This window comes from Melozone crissalis, unplaced genomic scaffold (assembly GCF_028551555.1).
Source record: "Melozone crissalis strain CALT ecotype California unplaced genomic scaffold, PUWL_Pcris_2 ptg000013l_1, whole genome shotgun sequence".
Lineage (NCBI taxonomy): Eukaryota > Metazoa > Chordata > Aves > Passeriformes > Passerellidae > Melozone > Melozone crissalis.
Window position 1 is genome coordinate 3,376,499 of NW_026535791.1, and position 16,955 is coordinate 3,393,453.

Consider the following 16,955-nt stretch of genomic DNA (forward strand, 5'->3'; position numbering starts at 1 on the left):
GAGATGTCTCAGCAACTGAAGCTATATTCAGACTTTTGTGATCACCCTTTACTATGCATTGATACAGATACTGATAGAGGGGAGATGATATTTGTAATCAACATTTCTTTCTAAAGAAGGAAAATCAAAAGCAAATGGAAACATTTCTGGTTTGTAGAAGTACAAAATGTGACTTCATGCTATTCCTATTCCATAAAATTCAGTACCACATGGGCAACAGGCATGCTCATTTAATGAAATCACCTGGCTATGCAATGTGCTGTCTGCAGTAGCCCATGTGTTTGAAATGGCACAATTATATCTTTCCATTACTGCATGGCTTTGAGTAATATCAGAAAATCTGGTTTTATGGTTGCAAGATGCTCTGGAATGTGGAAAACTACACACTTTGGTGACTGCTGTCTTTGTGCCTGGCAATTCCAGAAATATATTTTTAACTGCACAGAAATAATTTTTATATTACTACTAAGGATTTAATATGCAGATTTCACCCCATTAAGTAGGGTTGATTAAAAAAACCAAACAACAAGCTCCACATCAACCATAGCTTGCAGTAAAGCTGACTCATAAACAACAACCTAATTTTTTCAGTAATATCAGAGTCACAGTGAGGATTTTCCAGCCTCATCACTTTCTGCTTGAGCTGCCAAAAAATGCCTCCATTGTATTCCTTAGGACCATTACCTGTTTAAACAGACCAAGAACAAGTAACCGTGGCTTGATGTGGAAAGTAGGTACTGTTTTGGTACTGGAAAAATTAGTGCAAGACCTGATGTTAAAGTTTAAACACATCATGAATGGAAAGAAGGGTTTTCATAGTGCTTTAAATTATAGAGCCTTTTTAATGTTTTCTATTGGAAAACCTTTCCACTGGGATGACACAGAGGTGTTGGACCCTTGTGGAGGCCTTGAGCAGTCTGTTAAAACTACAACAGTGTCATCATCTAGGCTTAAGCTAAACAGATCAAACATTCAGTTTAGGGCAAATTTACAGCTCTTATTGTATAGAATCTTCTAAAAAAAGTAAGTTCAGCATAAAGCTTTCCTGTATCCACATGAAACTATGGACTCTTAATTAAGTTTTCCATGTTAGACTATATTCTACCCATAGATAAAAGGAAACAAGTTTCTGAATGATTCTGCATCTTACACATCTCTGCTTCTTGTGAAAACAGGTGTGAAATGCAAGTAGCTGGAAAGAGTGCACCAAGACACATGTTAAAATCTCCATTTCACACCCACATTCAAGAAGAACTCTCATACACACTGAGTGCTCTTTTATTCCAAGCATCTTTCCATTTAAATATCTAGTGAAGAGCAATCCATCCTTGCAAGCCCATGGAACATTTCTTTGAATATGTTAAGAAAGTATGTTGTACTGCTCCATAGAAAACTAGAACACTGCCAGTATCTTATGATCTCCCATTGATAACAGAACCAAGAGGTTTGTTTAGCCTTTCTAGAGAAGAAGGTTCTACCCAAAAAATTAACTATAACAGATACCAGTCCATAGGTAACTTCCTCTAAGTGATGTGCTCTAAGCTGCACCCCTGCAGCTCTGAATAACATGCTGAAGGAATTCTCTTTTTGAAATCACAGAAAAGTATAGAAAGAAATCCTTGGCTGTTGGCTTGGTACATACGAATCCTTACCAAATTGAATGTGAATTTCCCCCTGGGGTCAGTTTTTGTCTTTCCACTCTGCAATAGCACCCGCATGCGCATGCACACACATACTCTCACTGGAGCTTGAGGGAACAGAGCAGATGAGCAGCCACATAGAGCAAACATATTCATTTACACTTGTTTGCTCTAAGTAGATCCAAATTAATTTGTTGAAGACTCCCTTTGGGCCTAGTAGGCTGCTGAAAGCAGAAGACCATTTGGTTTTCCTCCTGATACTTCATGTAATTGTAAGGTTCACATCTGCTGGGCTCTTCTTCTCAGGGAGAGCTCCTGTCCTCCGTATCTCCATCCCTGCAATGGCACCACAGTTACAGATTCTCAAACCCTCTGTTGTAACTCCATACTATGGCAATGCAATCCTGACATGGAACTATACAGACACTGGCAGCAGATCTCATCTTCCAAGAAATTGAGACTGACAATGACATCACTTTGTCTCAAAATGATTTTTTTCTGTTTTTATACAAGCACCACAAGCACTTCTCCTGCTTCCCTAATGAAGCACAGTTCACTCTTTGCCTAAAAGATGGTATAGACAGGATAATACAGTTTAATACCATTCCAGTTAGATAATAGTGCAATCAGAAAAATGCTCGCATTTTAACTTTCAAACTTATCATGACTTAACAGAAGAACAGGGAAACTACTTCAGAATAAGGAAAGCAAATTAATATAGCTGCTTTGCAAGCTGCAAGCTACTCCACTACACTCAGAGATTTAGGAAACAGAGGTATTGGAGACTTCCCTTAAAGAAGCAATTGAGTATTTCTGTGCATCTGTCCTTTCTTCCTATCTCACACATCACAGATGGTTTCTTTTTAATTAAATCAAAGGCTTTGGTATAATATATTGGACACTGCTTCCAATATGCAGCAGTAACAGTAAAATACATGCAATATGGAAAACAATAAATATCAAATTGGTGAAACGGAGAAAAACACAGTGTAACAAAGACTGCCTTTGAAAATTCTATAGGCGCAACCTGAATAAAAAAATACAGGAATTTAAAATATGTAATTGTGTAAAAAAGAAACCACAAGGTAAATTATTCCAAAATATCTCATAGTTTACCATAAAATAGTTACTTGATCATTTAAGTACTGCTCATTCTGTTGACAATCAAACAAAATAAATATTTGACTGGAGAAACATTTCTGATGCAAAATTATCCAGAATCAAATAAAACTTGAAATCAGGAAATGCAAACCAGGAGGAAGCTTAGGAGGTCTCTACTGTAACCTCCTGCTCACAGCAAGTCAGCTTTGAGGTCAGACCAGGCTGTTCAGGGCTTCATCCAGTCGGGCCTTGAAAACCTCCAGGCTGGAGGACTGTACCACCTCTGTGGACACCCTGTGCCTCTACCTGACTAATATCTCCTGGAGGCTGGAACTCCTATGCAAATAGCAGTTAAAATACACTTTTTGTCAAGCACCTTCCCCTTCCCCAACTTATAGCTGTAAGCCTGTGTGGGAGCTGATGCTCCGAGGCGAGATCTGCTGTAACCCTGTGGAGCAGCTGCTCACTCTACAGAACTGCTCTGTCTCTCAAGCATCAATCATACTGGAGCACACAAGTTAATACCTTCCTAATTAAAATATTTTATTAATAAGCAAATAATAAAGGCAGCAGCAAATATTTCATGGCATGATCAAGTTTTAAAAAAATCTCAGAGTAAACAGAAGCACTGCAAGCTAATTAGTTATGACAATGTCATATGCCCACAAGAAAAACAGGTCAAATCTTGAAAATAATCAGAACCTTCTTCAGCCTTGTCTGAAATGCAAAACCATACACAAAATGAGGAAATCAACCTCATAATTAATTTACTATTGCCTAGTAAGGCCTCAGGAGTGAGGACTGACTTCTCAGATATCTAAATGCAGGTTGAGCCAGTCACTGTGGCAATAAAAAACAAGAGAAGAAACATGAACATTTTAAGTCTCTATTGGGATAAAGTAATAATTTGAGCTTACAAATTTTCTGTTCACTCCACTGATTATAAAGACGCACAAGACAACCTCTGCACTATGCCTCTATGCCTCCCATCCTATGTTTTACATCCAGAGATGTGTTCTTGACCCACTTCTTGTGTCAAGCAATACAAATTATCTTATGTCCCTTTTACTGTGTCACAAACACAAATCAGTGGGTTTGGTATGTTCATGCAGATATTTCTGCTAAGCTCAAAACAATAACTAGTAAAGTTACAGCTTTAATAAAAACAGCTTGTTTGTGTACTGCATCCTCTATAAAAAACACATGAGAATTAGCAGAATGACAGCTTAAAACTTCTGCATCTGTACTGTGAAGTTACATGACAAACTAGCACAAATTCAGAACTGCATAACTCAAGCAGGGTGGGTGCAATGCAATGTTTCAAGTTATTCCTACTATCTGCATTAACAGTAATGCCCCAAGGTTCCAGCTAAGATCAAAGTCCAACTATATTATAGAGTACAGATGTTCATAATAACACTTTGCAGGGGACCAAAACATGCCACTGCAGAACCTCAGGTTGATCCTGCTTCTGGGTGTATCCTGTGTTTTTCTATGTGGAGATATTTTATCTCCTGAGGGAAGGGCAGCAGTAAAGCATAAATGTTACATTTATGCCACTGGATCTTTCCCTCTGTAGGGGACCAGAAGAGCAGATCATAGAATCATCAAATGTCTTGGGTTGGAAGGGACCTTAAAGATCATCTAGTTCCAACTCAGATATCTGGGTTCCTTCAGCTACAGCTGAATCTTAAAGAAGCAGATCTTGCTTCGACCAGTGTATAAAACAGATGTGTCAGCAGAGAGGTAAACTGCTTTCTGATCATTGAGAAGGTCATGGAGAAAGCCCAGACAGGTGCACTACACCACACTGTCTCCCAAACCAGCTACTAAATCCAGATCTCTTCTTTCTCACAGACAAGTCATAAAATTGGGCACGTACTTATGCAGCAGCGCCAACAGCCAGCATCAAACATCAGTGAGCAAAGCCATGGGCTCTCAAGTGCGTGGTCTTGAAGACCAAGTAGGTCTCTGGTAAGTCTTACAGAACCAGGGGGAGGGGATGAAGGGGGAATTCTGCTGTATTTACTCACATTTAGATCACCATACAGGTACAGAAGTGCCAAGGGGAGGGACAGGAGGAGCAGTTCTTTCCCCTACATTGTGAAACAGAACAGACATGAACTGAAGTGACCTTTAACTGCTGCTGAGGTCTCAGCTCATCATCCAGTGAATCCACTTTGTCAATACAACCTTCTCCTATCTGCAGTCACTGCTTTACAAATTAACCTCACTGTCACAAGGACTGGTGGGGGACGGCTTATTTTGTCCAGTGACGAACAGCTGATGTTTGCCTGTTTCAGATCCCTGCGCTAGCAAATATTGCTCAAGTGCTGAATTCCTAAGCAAGGTGAAAAATGCATTGTTTAAAATGTGATTGTGTTCCTGCATTGCACAATATTAATGTTGCTAAAGCTACTTAATGCTTACACATCTAATGCATTTATATAGCAATTTGTCACATTTTAACTGAACTTTTTAATAATTGTTTCTAGTCATTCATGAATTTGGCAAATTTGGACCAAATGTTTCATTGGTTTCCATGTGCATATATCATTGGTTGCCCATTCAGACTCCTCTTCTGCATGACTAAAAGTTTCAGCTTTTTATGAAGATCTGCTCTTCATTTGGTCTCTCCTGTTAGACAAGGTGCATCTCAGTCAGATTTCATTTGTGTTTTCAGTTTGGCAAGACCAGTGAGACATTCATCTCTCCATTTTCTCCTGGCATCCAGGGCTTTTGGAACAACTGGAATTTTTTCAGACAGTGCCTGGAAGAGAAAATTTAAGATAACTAAATTTCAAATTCTGAGTGAAAAGTTTTTCACCAGCATTTTTTTCCTGCTTTCCCAAGTCACCATCCACAGAAATTATCATTTAGGCTATCACAAGAAATAGGTCACTCTTTCCATGAGTGACTGGAAAGGAAGCAATCTGTATGGGAATAAAAATGCTCCCACCTGGATAAGGTCATCCTGAATGTGGCAATGTAGAGGACTACAGAAACAAGAAAGCATCAGCCTCTTCCCTCATTTTGCTCCACACAGTCACTGTCTTGTCTTTTTGATAACAATCTTTTATTAAGTAGAAAGGAGACAACCTGCCCATTTATGTTGCTGAAAATATGTTCTGAACCAGATTCCTGCGTGTGGTTCCCCATAAATGCAGTGAGGGATATCATGTTTATAAAAACATTTTGTCTTAAGAATACCAGTTATTATAAAAATGACAGGGGAAGACAGGGAAAAAAGCATTTCTGAGTGCACAGTCAAAGTTGTCTTAGAAGTGACAAGGAAAAAAAAGTTGTTTTGAGAGTGCAGATAGAGACCACAAGGTCATCTTTGCCAAAATAGGACCTGAGGTCTTAGGCTTAAAAGGCAAGTGTTGAGAAACTGGGTACCAATGACTGGCAAGCTGCAGTCACTCCAGAAAAAAATCAGGGAAGGACAGAGGAGTAAGGTAAGAAATGTTTAATGATTTACTCTAACAGAGGATCCCCTGCAAGCTCATCTTCGGCACCGAAGATTTAAGATAAAAATACAGAAACAGATTTTTAAGTGGAATCCAGCCTTCTATAAAGAAAGCAAACTGTTTCATACCAATTATAAGCTTCTGATTGTGAATGATGCCAAAATTATTATTGACTGTTATTATAAGCAGTCTATGTTATTTAAGCATAAAAGAATGTTTTTCCTCAAAATGCATTAACATAAATAGGAACACAACATGCTATCTTCCAGACAGGCTGCCTCCATATTTGGAATTAATCTCTGACAGCTGATCAGAAATTATTCAACTCCTACACATATTCTTTAGTGAATCATTAAAAAAGGCACCTTTTGAAAAGGCAGAGTTAGGAAATGACAATACTTCAGTTGATTCCTATGGTCATTCAAAATGACTATGTAGTGACTATAAACAAATTGTGGGCTTAGAAATGTTAATACATAAACTAGATCCCAATCCAGAACACCACTTAAACACATTTTATCTTTAAACATGCAAGTAACCTTACCAGACTGCTCACATGCTTCCCTTAAACATGTATTTGCACACACGACAAACTGGAACTCTGGTTTGTGAAGTATAAAAAGAACACCCAGAAGAAAAAAATCTACAGGTTTATGCAGGAAGATGGAGTAGGAGGAAGACACAGGATGAATATCCATGTAGGAATGGAGGCTGAGAATAATACGATAAGAGGAAAGAAGTGATAAGGAATAGTGTGGAGGATTTATTTACCTGATTGACTTTCTGCACAGTTTCACCTGAAAATTCTGGAACTGGCCCAAAGGTGTTCAGAACAAGTTTCATTCCTTCAGCATATCTTTCACAATAACTTGATACACCTGAAAATAAGAGTGAAAAGTTACATTTCAACAGAAATTCCCAGTTAAAGTCAATAAGGCTGCCTGTGCTTAAGCAGGCAGAGACCCAAAAATCAGAGATCCAAAATATGGTCTGCTCTTATGATTAAGACACCTAATTGTCATGAAGGAAAAATGGATTCTATCCAACCCATTTCCATTAAGGTTCACGGAAAAATTATTTAGGACACTGCTGCATTGCAAAACCAATGAATGTCACACACCAGCAGAAAATGCTATGTGAGGGTGTAGTGCACGACCATGAATACATCTGTGCTTTGTTACTTGTGACCAGAAAGCTTCCCTGACCAGGGAGCATGAGGAGAGTGTTCTCACCTCTCCTCCCAGTCAGTGTGTGTCATATCTTGAAGCATTCCTGTCATTACTTCCATTTATTAACCTGGAGTGTATCAAGGACAACATGGCTCAGGGGGAAAGCATCAAAGGCATGGAGACACAGGTAGGCTCCAGTGAAGGAAACAGGCTAAAGGAGGAACAGATGGGTCTTGCAGATCTGTATCTTTCAAACTCTAACTGGGGTTAGAGACAGGGATTTGGTTTTTTTAACCCTCTCTGATGGTTGAGGACTTCTAGGGGAAGACAGGGTTCACCTGACAAAGTGGAGAAAAGGCATCTTTGCCAAATCCCTGGCCCATCTAGTGAGAAAAACCTTATATCAGGGGCCACTGAGGTGTGTGGAGATGGCTCACACAACTGGAGAGATACACACTGCAGAAGAGATAAGGAGGGCATGTGCTATGTCTGTAATGGAGCAGCTCAGATCTGTGGAGCTATTCCATGGGAAGGGCAGCTGGCTGAGTGAGAGCCTGTGGACAGGCCAGTAAAGCACAGCATCCTCCAAGAGCAGGAACAGTCCATCCTGATATTCAGGAAGACAAGTACATGTATCAAGAAATTTGCTTGGATGAGCTCCTGTGCAAAAAGGTGTCATATAGCAGGTGGAAGCAGGGACAGGCTGTAAAGAAGAAGTTGAAAAACACCCCCAGGCATCTAGGAATAGTGTCAGGAAAGCCAAAGATCAGCTCCAGCTGAACTTGCAAGGATGTCAGGGGCAACAAGGTGGACTTCTGCTAGTAATAGCCCTTATTGTTACTAGCATGCCCTTGCAAGTCTGCTTTCTACCGTACTTTAAACATAAGTCAGTCAATGCACCAGTGTCATCACGAGATCTTCATATGACTGAAGGCAAATATTGCACCCATCTTCAACAAAGGTAGAAAAAAAATCACAGGCCAATCAATCTCTCTTCTGTCCCTAAGAAAATCAAGGAGCAAGTCCTCTTGAAAGAAATTCCTGGACACAAGAATGAGAGTGTGATTGTGACAATCAGCACGTAGTCTCCAATGGTGTAAATCATGTCTGACCTCGTTGCCTTCTGTGGTTAAATAACTGTGAAAAATAGGAAAGTAGTGGGTATCATTTACCTCAACTTTAGAAAGGCATTTGACATAGTCTTTTATGATATTCTTGTACCAAATTTAGGACATTAGGGTCTGTCTGTCTGTCTGGACAATTAGATGGACAAAAAATAAGTTGGACATGTAGGCTCAGAGGTAGTGGTTAATGGATTGCACTCCACCTGCAGGCCAGCAAAAATGGAATATTGAAAGAAATTGTCCTGAGACCCATACTGCTTAAAAAAACAAGCTCATAAGGTGTGAATAGCATCAAATTGGGTAGGCATAGGAGCTAGAGTGGTATGGACCAGCTGATACATTGAAGGGCAAGACTGCCCTTAGAAAGGTTAATGAGCCAATATAAAACTTTAACAAGGACATATGCAAGATCCTGAATCGCAGAAGGAAGGGCTCCTTGCAACAACACAGGCTTGTGAACTCCAAGAGCTCCTGGTAGTGGCAGGCAGCAAGCTGCACAGGAACCAACAGTGTGCCCTGACAGCAAAGAGGGCCAGCAGCCTAGGCTGTGTTAACAGATTGAAGTTAATTAACAGCAGACTGAAGGAAGTAATTAACACCCTTTACTCAGCACTCATTAGACTGCATCCAGAATACTGCATTCAGTGTGGGACTCCCCAGTACAAAAAAACACTGACAAAACAGAGCAACTTCAGCAGAAGCCACCAAAATGGTGGGGGCTGGAGCACTTGTCCTGTGAGGAGAGGCTGGGGGATCTGCGTGTTTTCAGCCTGCAGGAGAGATGGCTGTGGGGGAACCTACCAGCAGCTTGCAGTGCTGCAGCAGAGCCTGTGGGGAGGTCAGTGAGCATACAGAGCCAGGCTCTTTACGTTTGTGGGACAGCACAAAGACAAGGGACAACAGGGACAATTTGATATGAGGGGTTCAGACTGGACATTCAAGCACTGGCACAGGTTGCCCACAGAGGTTGTGCAGTCTCCACCTCTGGGGTTTTTCGAGACTGTATGAAACCCTGAGAGCTTGGTCTGACCTCAGGACCTTCACACAGGATCTGTGAAGCTCTTAAAACACATGGTCAGAGAACCTGGCAACCAGCTAACTGGTAATGATGGGTAAAATGGCAGCCAAGTAGACCTTGGCTGAATTACAGAAAGACCCAGGTTCCATCAGCTCTAGTAGGAATCTCTAAACAATTACTGTTGAGGCACTAGAGAGTATGAAATCATACATGCACCAAAAAGAGAAATCAGTCACTTAGCCAGACATACATATCTAGTAGACTTTTAGTGCTATTAACTACCACATAATCAGGAAAGGATAAGGATAAGCCTTTCCCAATCAGGATGTCAGGAACTGCATCACAACAGTAAATGAGCACTGCTTGTCTGGCAGTAAACAAGCTGACACTGATAAAAAACACAGAATCAACTAGCTTGAAAGAGACTTTGAGATCACTGAGTCCAACCTATCACACCTATGTGGATTATCCTGATGATCACCCCAGATCTGAGAAGTTCTGGACATCCACTAAAGGCTTCTGAGAACCACAGAGACTTAAGAATTTGCACACTTAATTCTATTTTTATTAGCTAATTATCAAAGCAAAGAGAAGAAACATGCAAAAGACAGAGGCAAGCAGTTACAGTTACCAACTCTTCCATGAAGACTCAGGACACCCTACAGATTGAGAAGCATGAAAGAAAACTGCTCATGGTCTTATCAAAACACAAAATGCAGGAAATATAAGTGAGTAGGCCTGACTATCACACAAAAGAATGCAAATCAGGTCTAGAGTCATTAAGTGATCTCTTTCCTCAACAGTTCCCTGGAATGCACTACTGTATGATATCAATACCTTACAAGTCACACCTGTCTAACCCTAAAATGGCTGAGGTTGGAATGAATGAATGGAAACCTCTGACTACTGCCAACTGTGTATCATAAACTCCACTACAGACTGCTCAACATGCCTGAAATTGCTGAGGTACAGGGTTTCTGAAAGGCCTCAGGTCAGTAGGAGGATGGAGAACACTCTTGTTTCTGGGCCAAAGAAGAACTTTCAAAGGACAAAGCCTCAAGGAAGTACGAAATTTCCTTCAGCACTCTGAAGTCATGATGACCATCAGCTAAACAAGAAAGGACAGAACAGCAGAAAGCTAAACTGAAAGGACAGAACAGCAGAATATGTCCATTGCATAAGAGCACCATAAAGAGATTTGTATCCCACTTCTTTAAAAATGGACTAGAAACATTCTCCAGTATCTGAAGGAAGGAGGAGGCTCTTAGAAAAACTGCAGCCTTGTTAAATAGCTTGAACCTGTATTTGGTGGCAAGAGTGTGACAATCAGCATTCGGTTAGTCTGTTTCCTTGTGTTATCTACCCATGGAGCCAAGAGTGTGACAATCAGCATTCAGTTAGTCTGTTTCCTTGTGTTATCTACCCATGGAGCATATGCATTCCTAGAATACAATCTGGCACGTTCCAGCTTTCCCCAACACAACAAGGAATGCCAGCTAGTCATAGAGATATATTGGTTTTCTAATTATAGAGAAAATTTGTATTTTGATCAATTTTCTTGATTGACACACAGCCAGAAACCTCCAGATTGCCTTGTGGGATTCAAAGCATCCCTGGCAGGAAGTGAGGTTCAGGAAGCACCACTGTGGGATGTGGAACAGGCTGTGACATCATCCTATCTCTTCACTGGGGGAAGAAGCAGAGACCACCATCCACTTCCATAAGCACTCTGGAAAGGACCACTGGTTATCAGGGTTTTCTGATCATACCCTGCCATTAGCATAAGTGTTTGCCTATTACATTTTAACAGCTGGGTTCACAGACTTCAGCACCTGAAGCCAACCCAGACTGACCTACTGGGGGTATGCTAACCACATGAGCAATCCTGGGAACCCAAGACAATGCTTTACAGGACTCATGCACCAGCCACAAGACAAAGATAGTTACATGCAATTTGCTCATGTGAGCTTTGTCTTCTAACAGTGAGGAGTCTGAGCAAAAATGTTCCCACATGCAGAAGTAGAAATTACTGAGGCAGAAGAGTGCAGGTTTATTCTGCCAGCAGCTGTTGCCAGCTGGAAAATGACAAAATAAACAAAGGCTACTCAGTTGAATATAGCAATCCAAGCAAATCCCCATGAGCAACTGGCAACAGAAAGAATGGTAAACTGAGCAGTGTCAGTTATCAGTTATTCTGGTGTTTACCCAGCTCACACAGGTCTATGACACTTAGACCTAATAGTTTAGATTTGGTACTTTTCCAAAAGTCAACGGGAACCCTTCAAACATCTGGTAAGCTTGTGCAATAATACCACAGATCTGAGTAGTTTTGACTGTGGTAGTAATGAGAAGGTAGCCTAGAAGAGTGTGCACCAGAAATCTTTTTCACAAGCCTCAAGTGCATTGTTATCTTGGGAAAGCTGAATGCTTGGATGTGGCTGAGCCATTTATCTGCTGAGTATAAACTCCTGAGCTGGACATGGCCTTTAAAGCTCACTCAGCCAGCTAGACCTGGAAATCAAGCATCTCCTGGCAGTTCACCTACTGCTTGAATGAATCAGAACAATTTCTGGGTGGGTGTAGCTCATCAATGCAGCAGAGACGTGCCAAATGCAGGCTGGATAGCACAATTCACCCACTGCATGTAATGTAAGAATAAAAAGAAGCCTTATGCAATGTCAGCAAAAGAGGAAAAAGTGAGAAAAAACTTAGAGGTCTAGAGAAGAGCAGTAACATTAGCACAGATGATATCAACATTGTGGCTGACATGGTAACGTGCAGGCACATATGCTGAACGCCAAGCAGGGTATGGGCACTGCAAAATCTTTCAAGTCTCAAGTGAAGTCAGTAGACCAAAAGTTCGAATACACACGCAATCTCACTCAAGGATTAAAAAAAATGCGTAGTTCAAATTAATAACTCAAGACAGTTCTTCCAGTGTGAAATGCAATTTTAATTTGATTCCATAAATCAGTATCAACTGATTGAATGCCTTCTTGAAGCTGGCACTTGAGCAATGGGGAATATTGCTGAAAAAAATCACTTTGCTTTTCAATGCAAACTCATAGCAAATATTTTACTCCAGGCCTTTAGACTTGGAGTCCTTTGGTTCAAGGGTCAGGGCTATTGCAAGGGTGGATAAGAGCCCTTGGCTGGATCATAGGGACAAGAAAGCAAACAAATATGATAGAATCTCTTTAATCCTTGTTGATACTACCCAGGGAGCAGCTTAAGCTGGAAGAATCAGCATTGGCAAACAGTGTGAAACAGGAGCACCTGGGAGGTGGAAAAATAGCAAGATGGTAAATGGGGTTGATGAAAACAACCATCTCTCTGTGTGGGCCACTGCTGTGCCCACACTGTGCCGCGTTATCTCCAACTGGAGAACAAGAATGACACAAGATGGGACAGAGGAAAAGGATGATAGCTTCCTCTTGTCTGTGCAGTTTGCTGGCTCCCTGTCTAAACCTTCCCCTGTCTTGCACACGCTCACCTAGCCAATGTTGGAGGAAAGAGGCCATGGGAGGAGGCACATGTTGCAGCAGGCAACTGAGAACTATGAATACAAAACAGAAACACTTCCAGGAAAGGTAGGAGTTTCCTGAATCTTCTTTCCACCACTTAGTCACAGCTATGGCAGGGTGAAAGAAGAAGAATGAGTTACAAAAAGTTCTAGGGGGCAGTACATGCAAGATTATAGAGATGAAAAGGGGAATACTCTATCTTCCTTGAAAATCCCAAACTCTGTCAGCATTTCTGACTTCTACAGTCTAGTTACAAGAACGTGTAGACAAAGGCATTGATTCAAGGCTCTTGAGCTGCCCATATGTATCTAGGACACACAAGGCTCCAATAATGGAATAAGCTGCTGCTTATGCAGTTTCGGTGAGACTTCAGGCAGTTTCCAAAATGGCTAATGAACTGTCCCACAAGAATTTGTTCTAATAACCACACTTAGAGTTTGCAGCTCCTTACCTGAGAACTTGCACAGGTGTGGTGCAAACATGGTTACTGCTGCAATGCCTCTAGTTGCATCACCAAGATGAACACAGTATTGATGAAGGAAAAGGAACTCAGGACAGATACTTAGCTTAGAAACATGCACTAAGTGCTTCACTGCCCTGAGAGAAACTACAAGTGAAGTTCATAAGGAGGATAATGACTGTAGCAGTAGGAAAAGAGAAGTGAAAACACAACAGTATAAAATGTAGTACATTCATGCATTATAGTTTGTAAGCACTTTAAAGTATCAGCTTCTTGTATGTTGTCTCATCCCTTTCTCTTCACAAGAAAGGCAACAGGCATGAGGGCTGAAGGATACAAGCAAGCAAACTCGGTAAACCAGCCTAGCAAGCACTGAGACACTTTGTGACATGGAATGAGAGTCAGGAGCAAGTGTCACTGGCATGGACAGGGAACATGCCAAAGAGAGGGTGCTCCACCATACTTGATGACTTTCAACCTGATGAGCAGCATATTAAGATACTGTAATGACTCAAAGAGAGGAGGCATGATGGTCAAGCCACTGATGCAATAGCATCAACAATTTGAAAAGACTGGGGTGGGGTTGACTTTAGCACATAAAATCTAAGAAGAGCCTGCAGTGAAAGATGGATGATAACAGAAAAAAGGGCCTATTTTAACAGAAAAAAGGGAACATCGTGAAGGAATCTGACATGGTTATATTATGTTCAGAGAAACAAAAGTTCCAAACTTTTTTAATGATAGAGGGATTACATTTCTAGACATCACACCTCCAAGGGCAACTTTTTAAATGTAATCCTATCTTCATCAAAGGTGTGTCTGAACACAGATGCATGCTCTGAGCTAGGGTGTGAATTCACAGGACGTTTTTTACACTACATTAATTGCCATATGAGTTCACTTACGGCTCTAATCACACAAATACTTGGAACTACACTGAAAAACTGGTAGCACCAAAAAAGGTTTTATTCTTGTTGTGCCAGTGTTACCATCTCAACAGCAATGCATGCCTGTTACAGCGCTTGCAAGGGTCTTTCAGGGTGAAGAGAGAGGCGAGAATCTTGACCTCATGTTCAGAAGGCTTGATTTATTATTTCATGGTACATATACATTATTACTATACTAAAAGAAATAGAAGGAAAGATCTCAGAATGCTAGCAAGCTAAGAATAGAAAAAGAATAAATAAACAAAGGAGCTCTCTCTGATTCTGTCCCAGAGAGAGCGTGGCCTTTGATTGGCTCTTAATTGTACACATCCAACATGGGCCAATCACAGATGCACCTGTTGCATTTCACAGCAGCAGATAACCAGTGTTTACATTCTTTCTCTGGGGCCTCAGCTTCCCAGGAGGAAAAATCCTAAAGAAAGGATTTTTCACAAAAGATGTCTGTGACACAGGCCTGCTGGATCAAGGAATAAAACTGAGTCATTATGAACTGCTTATTTTCTTAGATCAGTTTCAAACTTGGGATGAATTCCTCAGTCTGAACCACTTGGTGATCATTTCACACTCTCATTAATGCATCAAGACACTTTCTTTGGGAACCATCTATAAGGACTTGAGGAATAAAGCTCCAAGAATTCCTGTGCAAAGTCATGTGTTCCTGTCAGAAAGCAGAGGGAACTACTTTACACCTATGAGCCCATAGAAGGAAACTGGTGCACAGCAGCCAGTATTCTGAAAAATTCACACCTTGACTTACTGCATATAAACTCTTTCATACAAAAAAGCCCTGCAGCTCCACAAAGGCAAACAGCATTTCTAGAAGGCTATAAACTGCTTTTTTTCAGCCTATTGGGAAGGGAACTGAATGCATGTAAACACATATGAAATATATGGTGGGTTTATGAACATTAAAAGGGTTTGTATGATTATACACCACTGTGATACTCCATCTCAGTAGCATCCTTTTACAAGTATCCTGAATTGGGTTGAGATATTTTATTATCCTAAAACATAACACATAGACTGGACAGAAAAGAAGGCAGTCTTCCTTTTCTTAGATGTTACTACCTTAGACATTCTCATATCTGCTGACCAGCTTGCAGTACAAAAGCTCCTGAACTGGGTTAAAACTTGGTTTGCTCCCTGTGCAGCAGTACTGAAGTAGTGGCCATAGCAATGGAAATATACTCTGCTCTTGAACCAGCCAGCATGTCTGTTTAGAATAATTCTTAGAAACTACACTTGGCTATGTCTTGCCCAACAAAAAAAGTAAAATTTCCTCCCTTTCAACTATGACTTAATGATTCTCCACTCTTTCTTTTTCATATTTTGTGCTTTTCACACAGCACAATCATTCTGCCCCTATCATCCAAAACCAATTCACCTGGCAAGTGCTTCTAAAATGAGCAAATATTCCCATTTTCTGTAAGAGAAACATAATATTGATCATGAAGACTCATTTCTAGCTTACTGGATAGTTGCACTTTCTTTACAGGGACCATACATCAGTCCCAATTTCCACATAACTCCTATAGACACCTCTATGAATACCTCAGTGAGTGACAGGTAGAATATAATCCTGGAATGGTGTTGATATAAGATAAAGATCCTTCAACCTCCCACCATCCAACTCTTCTGCTGATATTGGCAGTTTAGATCAAGTTCCAATTATAGCTCACTAAATAACCTACTAACAAAATATCTGATCTAAGCCAATTATGAAATACATATTAAGAACACTTGCTGCAAACCTGTAAAACACAGGATGTTATAGTCTAGCCTCTGCTTCTACAGATGATTGCTTGCAAGGGCTTAAAAAAACAAAAAAGAAGAAACCAGATTTTTCAAGAAACAAGCGATTAAGAAATACAATCTCACTGAGGCTGGAACATCTTCACTATATTCACAGATTGCCCAGTACATGTACAGGTGGGATGTAGTGTCTGCTAACATAATCCTACAACAGTGAACATGCAAACTGACTGTAGTGAAGTCTACTGATCTTCCTTGTAAAAGACTTAACAGCATTTGTTGTGATGCTGGCATGTGAAATCATAAGAGGATAAACTCAAAATCTAAAACAGATATCAACATTAATTTTATTTGATGAAATCAACAATCAAATTTATATTATTATGCAGTTTGGGTAGGCTTTTTTCCTCCCCAAAGCAGTTTCTTTCCTGTCTGTTGCAATTCAGTCCTCAAACTGTTGTTGCTGTCTCTGCTCCTTCTAATGACTTGACGCTGTCATTTTATTCCATGTTCAAGGCAGTTGGCTCACAGCCATATAGTCAGCATTCCTAATATTCATGCATTGATTACATGGTAACCTGAAGTGGCCTAGATAATAGGTTTGATAGGATCCTTTATGAATAGGGAGGAAAGGATGTAAGAACTAACAGAGGCAAAAAGTGACAGTAGCCCATAGGAAGTTCAGGGCAGGATCTTGATGTATGCATCCCACAGGGAAAGAAGAAACACTGATCTCAGAAAAAATAATTG

General features: G+C 40.6%; 1 protein-coding gene across 1 annotated transcript in view; it reads right to left on the reverse strand.

Annotated features, from left to right (window-relative positions):
* Positions 1–3,259: 3,259 nt before the first annotated feature.
* The window catches only part of CRYL1 (crystallin lambda 1), a 51,053-nt gene continuing 37,357 nt past the window's right edge, over positions 3,260–16,955 (reverse strand). The window contains exons 7-8 of the mRNA XM_054271569.1: positions 6,983–7,089; positions 3,260–5,511 (exon numbers count right to left, since the gene is read on the reverse strand). Of these exons, the coding sequence (XP_054127544.1) occupies positions 5,398–5,511; positions 6,983–7,089 (221 nt within the window). The 3' untranslated portion in view covers positions 3,260–5,397. The remainder of the gene's footprint in view (positions 5,512–6,982; positions 7,090–16,955) is intronic.